The sequence below is a fragment of the Macaca nemestrina genome, chromosome 17 (genome assembly GCF_043159975.1).
Source record: "Macaca nemestrina isolate mMacNem1 chromosome 17, mMacNem.hap1, whole genome shotgun sequence".
NCBI lineage: Eukaryota > Metazoa > Chordata > Mammalia > Primates > Cercopithecidae > Macaca > Macaca nemestrina.
This window is the reverse complement of record NC_092141.1, coordinates 90,382,446-90,402,629: the sequence shown is the minus strand read 5'-3', so window position 1 is coordinate 90,402,629 and position 20,184 is coordinate 90,382,446. Positions and strand designations below refer to the sequence as shown.

Below are 20,184 nucleotides of genomic sequence, written 5' to 3'. Positions count from 1 at the left end.
CCAAAACGAGGTTGGCTCAGGGTGCAGTATCCCAGGAAGGGGCTAGGTGGGGGCTGGGGCCAGGACAGGTCACTGGAGGCTGAAAGGGCAGGGACCAGCCCCCACTGAGGACCGGCCCCCACTGAAGTGCCATTTTGTTATTTCCCAGCCAACTGCTTTTGGTACAGCTGGCTCCCGCCACATGGGGCCTCGCACCTGTGTTACCCTTCCAGGGGGACGTATGCCCCTTGCCAAACTCTTGTTTCTCAAGGCTTGGTTCACACCCAGCCACCTCCAAAAAGCCCAGTCTGCCTCCTCCACAATGAAGGTCCCCCCTTGGAACTCCCCACCACTGCAGGACCCTCCAGGCAGCAACCTGCTGAGACCCCAAGGGGCTGAGCACGCCCATTGCTGCTGTGTGGCACCGAGCCAGGTACGGGCTCTGGGCTATCCCAGGGTCCAGGGAGATGGGTGGAGAAGGAGAGGAAGGAACCAGGAAGCTGCCAGCAGACGGGTCTCAGAGGGCGGGGGTCAGCCGGCCAGGTGCCCTCCTCCAGCCCCCTTGCCTGGGCCTGTCCCCAGCCCCCCTGTGCAGCATCTGGTGGCCCTGGAAGGGGGGCTCGGGCGGAAAGGGCAGAGCTCCAATGGGAGCCCAGAGCAAACGTGCAGAGTGCATGGCCTCTGGCGAGGACAGGGCGCCGTGGTGGGTGACGGCCAGCCGGGTGGGGACAGGACAGGCTGGGGCGGGGAGACGGAGACCATGCTGGGATCCAGGGAACCCACGAGACTTCTCAGCGCAGTGTGGCAGCGACGGGAGCAAGCAGGGCTGGGCCCAGGGGGTGCCGGCCACCTCCACCCAAAGCCTCACCCTGTCCTGGGGCCTTGGGGTTTGGGGACACGTGGTGAAGCTGTTATGAACCCCAGGGAGCCTCAGTCCTTCCTACCCCGAGAGATGGGGCGGCAGCACGCCAGGCCCTCCTGATGGCCAGCACTCCTGCTGCACGGCCCCACGCCCTCACAACACACACGTTCATCTTATTCATCCTGTTTTTCACCTCAGCCTTCCGAGGTAAAAACTCGGCATTCCTAGGAACTCTGCAAGCGGGCGGGCAAGGCGGGTGGCTCAGGCAGGGACCTCTGGGATGGGGCAGACAGGGCTGGCCGAGGCGGCTTGGGGACCGGGTGGGAGGCCCAAGGGAGAAAAGGCCCTGGTGAGGTCCGGCAGCTCCTGGTGCCCTCAGCACCCGGCCCTGCAGCTTGAGCTCCACCTCTGTGGGGTCTGGGCAGCGATGCTGGCCGCCTGCATACCCCTGCCGGCCTCACGGACCATTGGGAGAACCAGCACACTCCTGAGCCTCTGCTGCCCAGACAGGACCTGCCCCAGGGACCAGGGCGCCAGGCAACGGCCCTCGCTGAAGGAGGTACCCCCACACTGTTGCCCCTGCCCCAGGACAGGTCCTGCCTCGGGAGGAGCCACTTTGCTGCCAAGGGGGACATCAAGGGGGCCATGGCTAGTCCCGGGCAGGTGGCTTGGGATGCTGTGCTGGGCCTCCCCGGTGGGGGTCAGGGCCCAGAAGGCACCCCCACAGCTTCGCAGGAGAGTCCAGAGACATGCTCAGAAGGTCCAGCAGGCCAGGTCCAGGGCCAGCTCCCCATCCCGAGGGCACCCAGGTGGGCTGCCGGTGTCGCCCCAAGGTGGGCTGGGGGAGCCCCCGGGGCGACTGATGCACCTGCGCACCCCACCCAGGCAGGCAGCTGATGCAGAAACAGAAGGAGAAAGCGCTGCCTAGATCAGAGAACACAGCGGCCCCAGCCCCCCACAGCAAGCCCTGCGCTCCATCCAGAGAAGGATACCTTAACCCGGCTGGTACACGAACAGTTGCTGAGTGCCCATGACAGGCCAGGGTCACCGACCCTCGCCCTGAGTCCAGCCTGGAGTCCAGGGAAACCACAGGTGGTCTGAGCGGCCTGCCTCCTGCATGGGCCCTGGGGCCTTGCTACAGACCCTGTGGCCTCGTGGCTGTTTTGGGTTCGGCTCGCTCCACCAGTTGGCAGAACATCTGGGAACGGATCTCCCACAGGTGCTGAGACGACACTGCGCCTTCGTGGACAGCACTGCCCTGGCTGGGGTGGGGACGGTCCACGGGTATCCAGGGGCCTGCTGCTGCGGAGGGGACAGCCCAGAGTGGAGGTGGTGGTGTGGTGTTGGGGGAAGAGAGAAGGGGGAGGAAGAGTGGTGAGGGATGAACAACAGGGCCAGCCTCGCCTCAGATGTCCAGGACCAGGCTGGCACAGCAGGTACAGAGACTGAGAGGGAGCAGGCTTCCAGTGAGTCCGGGGCTTGCACTTGGCCAAGTCACATGGAAGGAGGCCGAGGGCATGGGGCAGAGGAGAGGCACAAACCCCTGAGGGCAGGTCTGCCCCAGACAGCAGCCAGAGCCCGAGGAGGGCATGGTCAGCACAGAGGAGGCAGCCACAGCCACGGGTGGGGTCCCAGTGGCCCACTCTGGGGTGGGGGAGGCTATGACTGCTGTGGGTGGCCTCAGGGAAGGTCCTGAGAACCCCGGACCCTGGTGTTCACATTTATGTAACCAGCCCTTGGTGTGGACAGGACCTGGACTCATTTCTAGAAACAGGATATGGTAGAAGTGACACCACCCACTGCCCCCCAAGGTGAGGCCGCACCACACCGAGCTTCCGTCCTGCTCTCTCACTCTCGCCCTCCTGCCAGCAGCCGGCAAGAATCCGACACCCACGACACCCGGAGGGTGGCCTTGGGAGGCGACTCCCCACAGCTGGGTCTGGATATGTCCGAGGCCCCAGCCAACACCTGGCCCTGAGTCAGATTCCCGACTCACAGAAGCTAGGAAATAATCAATGTTCACTGTTTTAAGCTACCGAGTTTTGAGATAATGGGAGAGAGCCCCGGCTACTCATGCAGAGAAGAGACAGAGCCACAGGGTGGGGCGGGGGGCGCGGACAGGGAGAGCCCCTGGGAAGGTATGGGAAGCGCCAGGAGGGAGAGTCGGTGACTCCAGATAGACCTGCCTCGTGCATGAGTCAGCCACTGAAGCCTGGTGGCTGCTCCCTGCCCTGGCCGACCGGCCCCAAGGGTGTCTGACCAAGGTGTGGGAAGCTGCCCCCAGGCCTTCGCGGGCCACGTGTCTCTCCCTGGCTTTTCTGGCTTTCAGCATTTTCAAGGGTGTCCACCCAGCCGCCTCCCACCTGAGGCCCTCCAGACTTAGGCACTTTGGATTTCTGCTAAGTATTTACCATCAAACTCTCAATGTGTTAGGAAGGATGGCATGGCCTCACATACAGTTTTCAAATTTTCTTTGATTTTATCTGTATTTACACACACTAAGAGCTTTTTAAGGGTTAGTCGAAAAATGCGTTACAATTTAATTTTGGTATTACATTAAAATAAATTAAAAGTTTATTTTTAGAGACCAAAGGGATGCGAAAACGCTCAGAGAGGGGACTGGCTTCCAGGAAAACTGGCCACAAGGCGACCTGCTGGCCTGAGGTGACCAGGGCCCACAGCAGGGCCGGCTCGATGGGGTAGCCATCCCACCACGGAGACCCGGCATATCCTGGGCGACCACAGAGCTGGGCTCTTTCCTGTCACTCCAGGGCCAGTTCACTGGCCAGGGACGGGGGACCTGCCATCGGGCCTCCTGGGGGTCACCAGCTGAAGCCAGAAACCAGGCGGCCACGGGGCCCTGGTCCTACCCTCACCGTGGCCACACGTGGGTCTCTGCACCTGTGTGTCTCACTGAATGTAAATGCTTCCTGCAGCAAAGCTACTCTCAGACGCAGGGATACGATGCTGAGTGCGGAGCTGGAGGGAAGAGTGACCAGGGTGCGGAGGGGCAGGGACCAGGGCAGCAAGGGGCTTGTTGGGAAGGACCTTGCTGAGGTGTGCAAGTGTGGGCAGAGACAAAGGCCCAGAGACCCAGGGAGGCTGGGCTGGGGTCCCCAGAGCTCAAGGACTATACTGAGGCCTCCCTGGCAGGGTGGGCTGGGCAGAGTGTAAGGGGAGCTGCCCAGAGGGCCTCAGGTCTAGGATGCCCCAAACCTACACCCCGGGCCACCCCACACCCTCTCCGGGTGGCCAGCAGCTCACCCGTCTTTGTGGGTGCTGGGTGGAGAGGCCTCTCAAGGAAGGAAGGCAGGCAAGTGGGAGAGGGGCTGGCCGACAACCTCAAGGACCCCGCTCCCCCCCAACCCCACCCTCCCTGATCAATCTGAATGCAGTGGCGGATGGAGCCAGCCGTGCTCCCACCCACAGGGCAACGGTGCCTCCCGTCTCCCCAGCCTCTCTCTCGGGCCTGGGCTGACTGCAGGTCCACCTCCTGCTGCCTGTCTGGGGTCCGGGTTTGGGGGCTGCCAAGAAGGGGAGCAGGCCAGGTGTTGACTGGGGAGCTGCTCAACTGGGGGTGGCGAGTCCTCCTGGGGCCCCACCAGGCACATGGCGCGGACCCTCGGCCTCAGTTCAGGGCAGAGACAGGACACGGGCACCTGCAGGCACGCGATGAATGGGCTCAGGCGGAGGACGGCTGCACGACTGAGAACAAGGGAGCGTGACCCCAGAGAGAGGGACCACCGCTCAGGCCTGAGGGGAGGAGCACGGGGGCCCCAGGTCTTCACACAGACACAGGGAGAGCAAAGACCCAGGCACAGCTCCGAAGCCCTCCTTCCCTGGGAGGGACCTAGAGAGCTCTGAGACCCACCCCCGGCAAGTGGAGTGTTTGACGAACGGCCTTCCGCACCCCTGGACTCGGGGAAGCATAGCCTGCTCCACTGTCCCCCAACCCCAGGCAGACAGCCCCACCCCCGCCCGAGACTGGGGGTTACACCGGGACATCTTTGCTCTTCTGGCTCTGCGGTCCCGTCGCACGTCATGTGCTAGTGTCTCCCCTGGGTCAGTCCCCCTCTGCCACTGGGAAACCCTCTGAAGTCCCAGAGCCCGGCAGACCCGGAAGGTCACGAAGGTCCCCCAGCACCCAGGCCCCATCTGGGGGTCCAGAGCGCCTGCACTGCCCGGGGTGCCAGGACCCATGGTGCCTCAACCCGTGGTGCCTCAGAGCAGGGCCACATCTGCCCATCCCAGTCACATCCAATGCCCCAAGACACGCTGGAAGGTGGGCATCCACCTTCATGCCAAGCCCATGCCGGCCCCTGTACAGGTGGGTAAGTGGGGCAGCTGGACCCCCATGCCAGGGCACAGGAGCCAAGGGCCCAGGTTTCCTAGTTCTGTGGCCAGACTAAGGCCTCAAGGTCACAGAACCCCTCGACGGACACACAGGAGGGGGCCTGGGCCTCTGAGGCATGAGGTGGGGCCCTCAGGAGTCTCACTGCCTGCCAAGAGCAGAGGTCCCACCAAGGGGCCCCGGACACAGCCACCTCCTCCCCAGTCCTCTCAGTCTCCGCCAGGGAAGGGCCGTGCACAGGCTGGCTGTGTGCCTCCGGCAGCTCGTGCAGGCTCCCAGGACCCTGCAGGTGACAGGGATGGCCGCAGTGCCCCCGGGAGGGCACCAGGGCCAGGACTGCATCCCCCAATCCCACTCAACCCTCCAGCAGGGCAGGGCCACTGCCCATTTTAGAGGTGGAAGGCCTAGACTCAGGGAGGGAAGAGGAGGGGCCCCTGACCCCCACCCTAGGCTGGGGCAGCTTGGCAGGGCCCCATCACGCATGCTCCCCTCAGCTCGGGCAGGCGCTGAGGCCAGGAGCTCTCCAGGGACCGAAGTCTGGAAGGCAAAACCCACAATGTGAAGGGCCTGAAGCAGCACTGTGGCCTGGTGACATGAGTCCCGGGGCCATGGCCTCCCCGTCGCTGGCACAGCCCAGCCTGCTGAGGAGGTGCTTGCAGGACCAGCCTGTGCAAAGAAATGTTGCAGAAGGTGAGGGAGCTGATTCGCACCCGGCCTTCTCCCCAGGCCCTGATTTCCCTCTGGTCAGTGGGAGGGGGCAGGCCCATGGGTGGGGGAGGAGCAGCCCTCCCCAGGGTCCCTTCTCACCCACCAGTGCCCTATGACCCAGACGAAGCCATTGGCTTTTGCTCCCAATCCTAGCTGTACCCCCACAACCCCGCGTGGACAATCGGGGAGTCGCCTCACAGCCCCAGCCAGGGCCACGAGATGAACAGGAACTGGCCCCCACCCTGAGCCCGCTCCTGGCCCTCCATGACTCTCCTTCACAGCTGTGGGCCGCCTCCCTCCACTCACACACACTTCCCCCCTTCCCCAGGCCACTCAGCCAGCGCAGCTCCAACTAGTCTTTGGGGGACAGGAGCCCCACCCCCACTTCTGTCTCCCACCACCTCATGTGGTGCTAATCACCAGAGGACAGCTCCATCTGCCAATTCCCTGGGCTCTGACACCCTTTCAGGTGTAGGGCACGCAGCCTCAGGAGCTGCCCTGACAGCTGAAGACGCTACAGGAAGGCCAGGGGACGCTGCCATGTCCCCCAGGCAGGTGGCCACACAGCCTGTGTCCCCATGCCACGGTTCAGTGTTGGGGGAACACCTTGATTTTTAATAAAGAGACCAGAGACTCTGGCTGGGCCTCTCGCCACTGCCACCTCCTTAGTTTTCCCAGAGTTAATCGTTCATCTTTTCCAGCATGGGGGTGAAATCCTAGGGGAAAAGCAGAGCTCTTCACACCCACACGTGTGTGCCCGTGTACACCACCCGAGTGTGGATGGGCACTTATGTACCGTGGCAGGCGACGGAGGCCAGCGTGGCTCAGCCCAGCTCTGGGGACAGGAAGGGACAGAAAGACATGCCCCCCCAGACTCGGGAGCCTGCAGTGCCCCAGGAAAGGTGGCTGATATCAGGGGAAAGGCACTGGCCCCAAGCAAGCCAGCCGGGGGGCTGGGCAGGGGCTGCTGCCAGACTTTGTGGGACAGATCCAGGTGGTTGGTCAGGGCTGGGAGGTCACAGGGCTGGGGGACAAGAAGGGCTGCAGGCTCAGGAGATGCTGCTGCCAAGAACAGCTCAGCTGGTGTGGGGCATGGAGGAAAGGAGAGGTGGGCATGCAGCAGTCAGGGGCCCCTCTCCACTTAGGGTCACACGGGGGCTCTGAGAGGATGTGACGCCAGGATCAGACCTCCAGGGTGGCAGGGGCAGGCACTGGGGATTGTAGAAGCTGACCAAGTGAAAGGCCGGGCAGGGGTAGGCCCCAGGAGGGCAGAGACGGTACTGGGGGCAGCTGAGAGGTGGGAGTGCAGGGTGGAAGCCTAGGGGGTGGGAGGAAGGTGGGGCCTGGGGTAGCCGAGCATCTAGGAACCTCTAGGACCCCAGGCACAGAGGCCAGGGGTGGAGGCGGCCACAAAGGACAGGAAGCAGCGCCCAATGCAGGCAGTGGCTTCCAGGACAGCCAGACAGTCTCAGGGCAAGCCCAGGACCAGACCTGACCCCGAGGCATTCGCCATGCACTAGAATTGATCTTGACAGGAATGTCCTCCTGCTGAGCAGGAGCTCAGGAAAGGGCAAGGCCAAATTCAGCTGGAGCCTGAGGACAGGGTCCACAGCCACACTGTGGCAGCAGGAGGAAGGGGGCCAGGGAAGGCGCTGAAGGGAGGCTGAGCCGCAGAGGGTCATGCGGATCTGGGGCTCTGCTCCCTCCTGCAGGTGGCCAGGAACCATGAGCCAGGAGACGGAGGAGGGAGCTGGTGCGGAGGACGTAGGGGACAGACAGATGTCCGTGCCAGTCACTAGGCAGCCTGGCTTTCCCAGGAGCCACTGGAGTGGGACTCCTTGCGGGCCAGTTGTGAACAGTGGGAGTGGGAGTGTGTGTGAGTATGCAGGTGAACGCCTGGCTCGCGGTGTGAGCACACAGAAGCAGGTGTACGTTGCCACATCTGTGAGTGTGAGCAGCTGTGAGCTTGGTCAGTGAACCTGTGACTGGACCCCGCTGGGATATCCTTCCTGGGGTCTACAGAGTGGGCCTCACCCAAGAAGGGGCCACAACTCCACCGTCTGCAGGGCCAGGAAACCCCTGCCAGGCGGCAATGTGTGTTCATGCCTGAGAGGGGCACCTGCCCTGCAGCGCAGCCCCTTCCCCCACCCACCGTGGCACCCCCATCCTGGGCTCAGGTCCCTTGGGTCTCCGGTCTGGGCATCCCCCATCTCTTCTTCCCTGGATCTGCTCACTCTCACCTGTGCCATGTGTAAGACCAGGAGGGGCCTCTGCTTGCAGAAGTCCCAGGGGAAGAAAACAAAGCTGCAACTGTGCCCCAAGAACCAGAGGGAGAAGGAGTCGCACCGAGACGGGACTTCCCTTGAAGACGCCAGCAGGCTGGTCTCTTTCTTACTTAATATGGCTAAGGCTTCTCTTTTTTGGTGGGGTACGGCCCCACCAATATGGGGCACTGCCCCCCAATGTCACCCTCTGCCTCAGGGAGCCCCGCCTGCTGCTCAGAAGACCCTACTGGAAGCACACCCATCCCCCATTTCTGTAAGTTTCCACTGGAGAACCATGTCCCTGCACTGAGCTGGGAGACAGTGGGTCTCCCACAGACCCTAGAAGGGGCAGCACTTCCAGACAGCCTCAGAGTCCCCGCATGTCAAGACACTGGACTTTTTGTTGGGGGATCCTAGGGGAGAGGAGGGGAGGCAGGAACCCAACCCACCTGTTTGTCCCTCCCTTCCTCCCCACAGCAGGTCAGAATGAAAAAAACCCACTTCCTGGCTGATCCGATCTGGAACCTAATCGTGTGGATAGCTGCAGCAAGCCAGCCCGGCTGCCTCCCAGCTTGGGCGCTGGACGCCTCCCCACCAGACCTGAGGCTCGCTGCAAACCCCACACCGACCTCGTAACAGGACCTGGGCGCCGCCTGCCCCCAGCGCCTGCCACCACATCCCCTCAGCCCACGCCTAGCGCCCACCGTCCCTGGATTCTCCGGCGGCAGCTGCTCCGGGGCCACGGGAGGCAGTAATATTATAGATTACAACAAACAGGGGCAGCCCACTGACAAATAGGCCTGCGTGAGCGAAACGGTATATTATCCCATAAAAACGTCAGCGGGCAGAGCAGCGGAGCCAGAGCGGAGTGCGGCCCCACGCCCAAGGCCCTTCCAGGCCCCATCCTTTGCAGAAGGGCCTGGGCTGCAAGTGATTTTCCAGACACTGCACGCTGGCTCTGATTTTGTTTTTTGCTTGTTATACTCTGTCTTCGGTGAGGGGAAATGAGGTCCCAGAGGTTAATGGGGACCGGGGAACCCCAGGGAAGCTGTTCCCAGGTGGGTGGGGAGCGGGGGTCAGGGGGTGAATGCAGAGCTACCCAACAGACAGGGGCGTGCCCTGAGTCCAAGTCCATTCACAGCACATCTTCGAGGCAGAGGCCACCTGGGGAGGCCACCTCCCCTCGAGGAGGCTGCCCAGGAGCTGAGGGTTTCGGACCCTCCCCTGGGCAGGCCAGGACGAGCCTGCCTTCCTCCTCGGGGGAACGAGGCAGTGCGTCTGAGGGAGGGCTTCTTTTTGGAAACCTGCCATTCAGGATGAACCCATCAAGCAGACAGACAGCTTCTGTTGTTTGCGGGTGTCAGGAGGGCAACAGGGCACCTCAAAGGCTGGGAGGTATTTTCTCGAGGGACTCCCTAGGCAGAGGCTGGCCCCGCTGCCACCCAGGAGGAGTCCTGGTATCACTTCCACAGCAGCTGCTGGGCGACCAGGTCCCTCTGAGAAGGCCGTTCCAAAAGAGGGCATGTGCCATGTACTGAGCTCAGGGGGTCGGGGAAGACTCTCTGGTGGGGCTTTGGCCATGACAATCACAGTAGCTGCTTCACAGGATCCAGAGGGCAGAGGACAGAGGACAGGTCCCATTTGTTACGGGCCTATATTCAGATATTTATGGTAGGGAGGAAGCCAGGCCGGGGGTGGGGGGGCCCAGAAGCCTCTTCCAGAAGGAAGGGTAGGGGGGCACAATGGAGTAAGGCTTTCTTCCACCAGGAAAGTACTTATTCCCAGGACTGGCTGAACTCTATCTGTGCTTGGGAATTCCCAGCCCAGGGACATGGGCAGTCTCGGCTCCGACCCCAAGTAAGATCAGGGTATTCTGGGAAATGTAGTCCTTTGGGAGTTAGAAGGGCCGGCCAGGATTTCTGGGCGGGGGTGGGGTATTGAGTTAAGAAACAGCCAAGGAAGAGGGGGGAACATTGAGTTAAGAAACAGCCAAGGAAGAGGAGGGAGTAAAGGGAGTTACCATTACTCCAACCCCAGGGTGGATGTTCAAAACTCCTGGCAAGTGGCTGTATATATAAACATCTGCTGCCTCAAAAGACACCAAAGACCTGGCACGGTGGCTCACGCCTGTAATCCCAGCACTTTGGGAGGCTGAGGTGGGCGGATTGCTTGAGCTCAGGAGTTCAAGACCAGCATGGGCAACCTGGTGAAATCCTGTCTGTACTAAAAATACAAAAAATTAGGGCGTGGTGGTACATGCCTATAATCCCAGCTACTAGGGAGACTGAGACACGAGAATGGCTTGAACCGGGGAGGCGGAGGTTGCAGTGAGCCAGTGAGCTGGGATCGCACCACTGCACTCCAGTCTGGGAGACAGAGCCAGACTGTCTCAAAAAACAAAAATGAAAAGAAAAACAAAAACAAACAAACAAAAAGACACACCAGACAATGCTACCATTCTAGTCTCAGATCATATCCACATATGGCTTTTCTGATCAAGTAATTTTGAGGACTCTTATTTTGGTAGGGAGACCTAGAAAGTCCCCAGAGAGGAGGGACCCCAACCAAACCACCCAGGATGAAAGCAGCATTCAGTGATTCTCCATGATTGTTCTCCTCTGGCCCCTGCCCCCAGACACACAGAGAGAAGGAGAACAAAGGTGCCCGCCAGGGGACAGAGGTGCTACCTGCCATGCCTCGGCCTCCAGGAGAGACTGCAGCTGTCCCAAGCGCTCACACATTATTTATGCTCACAGCCAGCTCTGATGACATATGTAAGTTGACAGCGAACATCCTATCAACTTGCTGGAGTGTATCTTGATTGTTAAAACACTCTTAAAGGTGTACAATCATTTATCAAATTAAAATAGCCGTGCCTTGCCAGTTCTTTTTCTACCTTCCTGGATGGAACCCCCAATAGTCTCCATCCTCCTCTAACCTCCTGGGTAATCTGCCCTTGCACCTAGGCCCTGCTCCTCAGGAGGCAATGTCCCTGCTGCCAGGAGCCGCAGCCTCAGCACCCCCTCCCCACTCCGGCCCAGGCCAGGGCAAGCCCACTAATCGCCAAGAAGTGACAAACGCCAGAAGCCTCACCAATTAAATTTAAACTCATGCAAAGCTCAGTGGCTAGTAAATTATTATTTTTATTAGCTTGAACCAAGTTCCCGTAAGAGAGAAAGTCAACTTGCTCCCATGAATGGCTCTGTGTATAATTTATTTAACTCTGTGCTCTTTGCCAAAGCCTGGAATATTTTTAGCTCGTTCTGTTGTTGGATTTGGCTTTTTTATGTGTGTTTCTGAGGGGTATTTTTAGCCTCATCCATGTTATTCTAACAGCCTCCTATGCATTTTGTCCTGTCTGTGGGGGCTGTTGAACCCTGTCTCACAGGGAGATGAGGGAAGATTTCTAAGAATAACCGGGGAGCGTTTGGGGGGACGCGCGTTTTCCAGGGGAGATGCGCTATTTGCACAACGCCGTACTCTGCCTGGCTCACTAATTTCCCTTATTACTCACGTGACCTGGATATTCCTACAGAAAGTGCGGCGGCTCCGTACAGGGATAATCAGACGTGGTGGCAGCACGAGCCCCACTGGGGGAAACCCACATTCCAAACAGGGCTTCGGCGGGGCGGGCGTGGCGGGCGTGGCGGGCCACCGCTGCGGGTCCACGAGCCTCACATTCCCGGATTCCCGTAGCTCCTTTGGGCTCGGGGCAACTTTGATGTCTACCTCTGTCACTTATGGAGCAGGACGGGTGATGTCTTCGGAAAGTAACTCTTTTCACACCTACTTAATGTTGGTAACCGTTGCAGAAACACTCCATCGTGTCATGGAGTTAATGAGGTATTTAAGAAAATGTATTTTTTTTTCTTTACGAAAAAATATCACATGATGAGGGAGGGGAGCCTGTGATGGGGTCTTTCCACACTAGGAAATTATCTTTTTTTTTCCTCTACCGAGTTGGGGGTATTTTTTGGTTTTGTTTTTTGGTGTTTTTTTTTTTCTTTTTTTTTTTTTTCTTTTTGAGATTGGCAGTAGGAAGCACTTTTGTAGCAGGAAAGAAGTAGTTTGCAGTTCTCCCACCAGAAGGAGCCTCGCCTTTCTCCCACAACCACCCCAGGCTCAAAGCACCTGGTTTCCCAGGCCCCAGCAATTTACACCCCAAAGAAGACAAGAGAAAGGGTGGGAGGGGAATCTGAGCAGATTACTGAAACCAAGATGAGAAATAGCGCCTTGGCGGAGGCGGAGCCCTGGCCCCTGGAGAGGGGAGGCCTACAGGACAGACAGGAGCTGGCCCGGTCAGAAGCCAGGAGGACGGTGGGCTGTCTATGTGGGCCTCTCCCCAGGCCGGGGCTGCCTCCAGATCACACACTCCCAGCAGAGGCGCCAGCCCCAGTGGCTCCAGGCAGTAGCACTGATGAAAAATCTTGGGTTGGTTCTTGTTGATTTCTCTTTTTTCCCCCCTAGATTTCACAGCTTTGCCTCCAGACCATCTGTATTAGAGACAAAATCTAACACTGAACTAAAAATAATGATTCCAAACATTTTAATTGCACCTTTTGGTGACAAGGTTACTGGAACAGCACTTTACCATAAAACCCTACAGCCCGAGTCTACAGCTCCCAGCACTTTCATTTTTAGAAAAACAATGGAAGAAGCCGGACAGCCCCATATCCCAGCCATCAGGGCCCCTCAGGCTGACATTTTGAAAGTGCTGGGTGGGGTTGGGGAAGGGCAGCCCAGGCAGCCAGCGGGGACAGCCTCAGTCCAGCTGGGGTGGCAGTGCCAGGCCAGACAGGCACAGGAAGAGCAGCCCAGCAAAAAGAGGCAGCCTCGCAGAGGCCAGGGCCTCCATCCCCAATGGCTGGATCCTACTCCCAGACAGGCAGGAAGAATCCAGGTCAATTTTCCTTTCCGAGGGGCAGTCAGCAGAGGGAGGGGCGGACCGGCTGCAGCTGTGGCCTGCGGACTGAGGCCATCCAGGAAAATGGGAAGCAAGGCGGCCAAACCGGCCATTTGGAAGTCTGCACACGAGATGCAAAAAAATTGTTTAACTTAATTATACTTTTTTCTCTCTAAACTAGATCATATATAGACACAGACCAAAACAAATAATAATCTGGGGTATAATTCTTTTTTCAAAAAAATACATGCAGCTAAATTTTAAAAACCGATACAATATTTTGGCTCTTAGCAATTTCAAAAAGCTTTCTTTTGAGCTACAGATGCTTCTAGCTGGATGTCTGTGTGGCCAAGTTGCCCATCACAAATGGGTTGAACATCTCCGAGCACAAGCGGTCCCTTCGGTCTGCAGTGGGGAGGAAACAGGGCCTCCAGGGACAGGGGACACATGGCCCTTCAGACCCTGAACGAGGTAGCCCCGAGGGGCCTCCAGCGCCCTCTAGAGCACCCTGCGCTTAGGGAGGCTGGGAGGGCCTGGGATCAAGACGAAGCACAGAGGACACAGGCCAGGCCAGAGCCCAGAGCCATTTCTCACAGCCCTCCGGGGCCTACACACCAAGAACCACGTGGCCAAACTTAGAATGAGCAAGACAAAGGGCTAGGCCACCCGACCCGGCGCCCACCTACCCGGGTGCTGCCTAGACCTGGAAGTAAGGGCAGAAGGGGGAGAATGCGGCTAGCCTGGACCTGGCCAGGATGTGAGCTGGGGCATGGGGTCAGGGAGGCAGCGCTGACCTGACCTGATGGGGAATCTGGCCTGGCCTCCCGGAGGGGACAGCTCCAGCCCCAGCCTACCAACATGCAAGCCTCGGTGTCAGGGGCTCCTGTCTCTGTCGTGCTGTTACTTGCCAGGCTGGAGGGCACAGCACAGTGAAGGTGGGGTGCACACGCTCCCCCTACCCCCAGTAGGGGCCACCTGCCTGCAGCCAGAAGAGGGGCTGGTGGGGAGGCTGGTGAGCTGTCCCTTCTGCCAGGGCGGGCCCAGCCTCAGCGCCCCGTGCACCTGAGCCGGGTGGGCAGCAGCTCCCATGCAGGGGCAGGAAGACAAGCTTGATAACCACAGGGACAGCGGAAGAGATATTTTAAAATCACCCATCGCTCAGGCAAGTGCTTTTTCTCCTTCTCTTTCCAGTTATAAATCTAGAGGAGAAAAAAAAAAGGGAGAAAAAGAAGGAAGGGCAACAGAGAGAAAAGGGCAGCTTCACCAAAGGCCCAGGCAGGGAGGGAAGCGGGTGTGGGCCAACCGGGGAAGCACTGGGGAGACCCCTCCAATGGGCGGCTCCCCGTTCCAATCTCCTGGCGCTGCAAATGCTGGAAGCCCGTTAGCAATTAAGCAATTTCGAGTTTGTTTTTTTTCTAGGAAACGTACGTTTTTCTTTGAGTGCCCTCCCTTCTTCCGACGTTTTCCCTTCTAGCCCCGTCTCTGCCATCCGTTTTAATCCACACACTAATTGTAATCCCATTAAAGCAGATATAATTTTATTAGTATTCACAGTTCATCAAGCTACCAATAATAACTGTTACTGCCAATTTTTTTAAGCGGTAAACATTTCTGATGTTTAGAACAAACTGTAAACAAAAGCCACCCATGTTCGAGGGTGACCCGGCGGGTCCCCAGCGCAGCCCTGCGCGCTTCCCCTGAACTCCACGCTAGCTGCCCGGTGACCTCCCAGGCTTCAGGTGTGGTAGCTGCCTCTTCCCTGACCTCCCTCGACACTCATATCAAAGACACCAGGAAGAGAGCTGCCCTGGAGGCCTGGGCCCGCTCTGCCAAGGACTGACCCTCTGGGGCAGGGAGTCCGAGGGGACGGCCACCGGGCCTCCCTGCGAGGCCCAGCACCGGCGCCCCGCGCTCTCCTCTTGGAGCAAATCCACCACGCTCTCCTCTTGGAGCAAATCCACCGCACTCTCGCCTGCACCGAAATCCTGAGCGCCGCCCCGCGCCACCCCCAGCCCGAGCCCGCGCTGCCCTCCTCCCCGGGCTGCAGGCTGTGAGGCTGGGCCGCACTCCGGCCACGCTTTGTCCGGCTTTAGCGGGATACCAGAGGCACTCGTTAAAGCAAATGCATCCCTGCAAACCCATTCTCGCCCTGACACTTCAAGGCTTTATATAGAAACAGGATTTGCTCGTCTTACACCGGCAGTCCCTATTAACGCTCGCCCGGCGCACACACCACCCTAATCCGCGAGGCCGCGGCGTACCCTGGTCCCCTCCCCCCGCCACAACAGCCGTTTTGTTCCCGCAGAAAGCGCCTCGTTGTCCCAGCCCCGGAACGTCTTAAGGAGGTGAATGCAGAATGCAGAAAAGGTTTCCGTGGAATTTAGATTTGCAGGAGGGGGCGGGGGAGGGTGGCGAGGCGCGGAAAGGCTTTAATTTCAGCCGGCTCCGGGGCTGCCCCTCCGAGACCCCCGGGGGAGGGTGGCCAGAGAAGGGCCGCTCTAAATTGCGGCGATGCAGTGTTGGGGGCTGGCGGGACGCGCGGCCCCGCTCAGCACCCAGGCGGCCACCGCGGCCGGGACCGGGAAATGAAACCAAAGCTTCTCTGCTCCCGGGAGCGGAGCGGTGGGCACCCTGTTCCGCTCTCGAACGCTCCCGTCCCGCGCCCGCCCCGGCCGGGCACTGACCTGTGTGCGAAGCCATGGGCAGCGGCGACGGGAAGTACTTTCCCGGCTGGAAGTGCGCGGGGGGCTGCGCGGCGGGCCCGGCCGGGGCGAGGCGCGCGGCGGCGGCGGCACTGCGGTGGCCCAGGCTCCCGCGCTCCGACAGCAGATGCGGCGGCGGCGCAAAGTCGCGGCCATCCATGCCGGGCCCCGGCCCCGGTCCGCCGCCGCTTCCTCGGAGCAGCGCGGCCGGGGCCCGGGGGCGGCTCGGCGCAGAGGCGGCGGCGTCCGGGATCACAGGCGGTGGTGGCGGCGGGGCCGGTCAGCACACGGGAGGACTGGGCTTCTCGGCGGGTGGCCGCGCACCGAGCCGGCGGCCGCTGTGCGGGTTCATGGTCTGTGGAGGCAAAAGCAGAGGAGACACGGGTGACTGGGGGGCTCGGCTCGCCCTGGGGTCCCCGCCCCGCCCGCTCGCCCACTCCCCCCCCACCCCCCACCCCCGCCGGCTCGAGCGAGCGGCGGCCAGGCCGGGTGGCGGGGCCGGGGCGCTCGGTGTCTCCCCGCGGCACGCGCGCGCAGCCCAGCACCTGGGACCCCGCGCGCGCACGCACCGTCCCGGCCACGCTTGGCCCGGGGCAGCTGGGGGAGCCCAGCCGCGCTGCTAGCCGCCTCCCGTTCTCGTTCCCGCGGGTCCCTGCAGCGAGGGCACCGCGGCGAAGAGGCTGCTGGCTCTGCTGGGTGATAAAAACCCAAATCTGCGAAGCCATCACGCACACTCGCGCACACACACACACACTCACACGCACACCCTCTCCCCTCCCCCGCTGCCCAAAGGTGTCTCGGAGGAAAAGGCCTGGGGTCCACGCTCGCTCACTCTCTCTCCCCACCTCATGCCGAGATCCAGCTTTTACTGCATTCCGCTTAACCGAATAACCATGCTAATTAAGCGAGTAATTTTATTGATTGTAACTCAAGAGTTTTTTTTTTTTTTTTTTTAATAACCTTCCTTTTCCCCCACTCCCATCCCCCCCATGCATCTTTCGGCCCATTCTTCTGAATCCGCTGTCGTCCTCCCTCCCCAGCCCCAGCGGGACCAGCTCCTGTCCCCAGAATCGCTCCAGGACCCCAGGCCGGCTCCTCAGAGCCCCGGGCGCCCCGCAACCGCCACTGGCATCACCTGGGCCGCCACGCCGCAGTGCCCGGCCTGCTGTCCCGGAGCCGGGAGCTTCCTGTTGAGGCTGTAACAATCACCCCGCCCCCCAATCAAATTCGCCCAGGATCTTCCTCTGCGGATTGGGGGCTTGGGGGTGGGGGGGATGCTTTCAGAGTCAGAATGCTGCTCTCTCAACGGCCTAAATCGGCCCTACGATTTCTTCCTTCAGCGCCTGCCGGGGACCGCGAGCAGAGGCCGGTCTCGGCATGGCGGGGCGGCCTGGGTACGCGGGGTCTGCGGCGCCCAGTTCGGCCCTCCAGCCGGGGAAGGTGGGCCCGGCCCAGCACAACCTACTGCCAGCAGACCCCGCCCGGACCTCCGGCGGGGCCACCTAAAATGACCCTCACCTCCATTTTCTTTCACCCCCACCCAACGCAGAACATCCACTCAGGCGAAATTGGGGACAATTTCAGACTCTGGGTGCGGAGGATCGGAGCCAGTGATAGAAGCTACGTGCACCACCTTGCTCCCAGGCGTTCCTCCAAAGGCGCTCCCCGGCCGCACTTCACATATTCCTCCTCATCTCCTAAATACGTATTGTTTTTAATGTTTATCGCCTCCAACAAAAGGGAGATGGATAGGCTTGATATTCTTAATTAGGAACTTTGCAGAAAACCTTGTGTTTTTGTAGCCATCCCACCATGACAACAAAGCGATTAAGATGTTTTCCATCTCCTGAATACCTTTTTAAATTGCGATATTTTATGCTCCCGGTTCTAAAACGTGTTATTTGCAGACTATTTTGTGTCTGATTTAATCTATAACTGAAAACATAATGTATTAAGTGAATACATATTTGCTCTGCTGATAAGCTTTTTTAATATTTATTCGGAGAGCTTTTGCATTGTAAATAAATGGGTCTACACAAAGAGTTCTCTTTGTCTGGCAACTACATACAAAGGCGTTTGGGGCTCCCTTCCCTCTGGGGATCGCCAGCTCTCTCCCCCGGTCTAACAAACAGCTCGGCGTGTCCCAAGCTCCGAGCCCGGCCTGCAAAGCGAGTGCCCGGCCGCCAGGGCCCGGAGAGTACTCTGGCGAGGGGGCTGCGAGCGCTGGGGTCAGGGGAGGGGCTGCCCAGGCAGGACCAGGGACGTGGGGGCCCCCAGCACCGGCCGGTGCCTCCCGAGCTCCGGAGGGCGCCGGGCGGGACAAAGGGAAAGAAGGAAAGAGAGGGAGGTCAGAAACCTGCAGCTTCAAAGGCGCCGAGGGCCGGAGAAGGGCCGGGGGCGGCGCACGCGGGGGTGCCAGGCTTCCTGGAGGCCTCCGGGGAGTCGTGTGTGCTGTGCTTTTGTTTTGTGGTTGTTTTTTTTTTGTTTTTTTTTTTTTCCAATGAGAAATTTCAAAGTTGAGAAAGCGTGAGCTGCTGGCGATTCTCGGGACGCGGGCTCGGCTAAGCAGCAGCAATTTTCATCTCGCACCCCCTGCGGGCGGATCGCAGGCCCGATTGTTCCTTTCTCACCAGCCGGCTCGACTTTTTAAGCAAACAGGAGGCGGATTACTGTCGCCCGCCTGCGCCGCCACGGCTCTGACCGGATTGGAGGGGGCTTTTCTTTGTGTTCTCTCCTCCCGGGGAGAGGCCGCGCCGCGCCTCCGCGTCTGCCAGCGCCGGGCTTCGGGGGCCTGGGGAGCCCGAGGAGGCCAGGAAGCGGGGCGAGGAAGGGCGGCCACACGGCCCGGGCTGGGAGCCCCACAGTCCCGCAGCCGCGACGCCGCCACCCGCCGAGTGCCGAGGCCCGGGGCCCACCCCCAGCCCAGCTCCAGGAGAGGCCGCGCAGGAGGACCGCGAGGACGGCGCCGCAGCGCCAGGTCAGGCTGAGTTAAGGGAGGAAACGGAGCGAAAAGTGATGGCGGGCAGAGGACCCCGGGCGGGCGGAGAATCGCTGACGAGGGCATTTCGGGAGGATATGAACCTCGGAGCACAGGGCTCCTTCCCGGGAAGGCAGGGCGTGACCCCGGAGCCGCGGGTCCCTCTTCCCGCGGCCCCAGGCGTGGCTGGCGCACTCCAGGATCTGGGGCTTCTACAGGTTTGCTTTGTTTTCTGCTTTTGCATCTAAAAACCCGCTCTCTCCTCGCCCGCCTGTCGGAGACCCGGACTCCGACCCGTCTGCCTCCCTCCGGCGCCGTCTCCGGGAGCGCGGGCGCGGTGGGGCCTGCAGGCCGGGCTGGGACCTGGCGCGCCCGGGGGCGCTAGTGGCTCGGCCGCCGCCGCAGAACCCGCTCCCTGCGAAACAGCCGCACCCGCTCCCGAGGAGAGTCATGAGAACTAGGGTCGCGCCTGACCCCCGCGCCTGAGGAAAACCAGCCCGCGGGCCCCGCCACACGGGCCGTGACCCGAGCCCCGCGCGCTGTCCCGAACGCACGGTGATAACGCCCCGCTGCGCCAGCCTCGCTCGGCCCCCCTCCTCCACCCCTTCTCCGAAAAAAAATTCTGAAATGGGAACGAAGACCGAAAAACTCGCCATGACCGTTTCCCTCCCCGGCCCCTAGCTTCGGCCCGGAAGGCCCTTCAGGGCAGCGGCCGTGGGTACCACGAGCCGGCCGGTTCCCCTAGCCGCGGACCGACCGGGCGGGGCCAACTCAGGACTGCTCCGGGGAGTGGAGCAGGGTAGGGGAGCGAATAGTAGGGGTTCGTTCGTGGGTCACCCAAAGCTGGGAGCACGCTGGCGGCGCCCGGACTTCGCCGACTGTCCGCCCGGTGCCACCCGCGCGGCTCGCGCCAGACGCAGCCTGGCGGTCCCTGTCCTGTCTCGAGTATTTATTTTTAATGCTGGGTGTCGATCGAGACAACAAGCGTTCAGAGCAAAGCAAGGACGCATTACGAGGGGAATTTTAAACCGATCGATAAGATTTTTCAGAGAAAAAAATCGCTTATATAGTCCATATTTTTTAAGAAAAAAAAGCTTCGACATTTTAACGGATATTGTTAAAAGGGAAGGTATATATTTCTTAACATCACAACCCTGAATTTCTTTTGCTAAAAAAAAAAAAAAAATGTAAAACCCCAAAGCCAGAATAAAAAATAATAATAAAAATACAAAAACAAAAAAAAATGAAAGCAATTTCAGTTACTTACTGGAGGCTGTTTCCTGGATACAACTGAATGCAATACAATTAAATCAGTAAATGTGACTTTGTTTTGTATTCCTATTGGTATTTTCAGTGTGCTGACTGTTGCACTGTAAATGCACCGCTTCCACAACAACGACTCTAGCGAGCCCATCCAGAGCGGCTCTCAAACCTGCAG

General features: G+C 60.0%; 1 protein-coding gene across 4 annotated transcripts in view; it reads right to left on the bottom strand.

Moving 5' to 3' along the window:
• Nucleotides 1-20,169, bottom strand: part of LOC105469294 (BAH domain and coiled-coil containing 1) — a 70,523-nt gene extending 50,354 nt beyond the window's left edge. For 3 of the 4 annotated variants that reach the window (XM_071081815.1, XM_071081817.1, XM_071081818.1), the window contains exons 1-2: nt 20,014-20,169; nt 15,752-16,124 (exon numbers count right to left, since the gene is read on the bottom strand). In XM_071081815.1, the coding sequence (XP_070937916.1) occupies nt 15,752-15,929 (178 nt within the window). In that variant the 5' untranslated portion in view covers nt 15,930-16,124; nt 20,014-20,169. The remainder of the gene's footprint in view (nt 1-15,751; nt 16,125-20,013) is intronic. The other variant, XM_071081816.1, reaches the window with a different exon arrangement.
• Nucleotides 20,170-20,184: the final 15 nt, after the last annotated feature.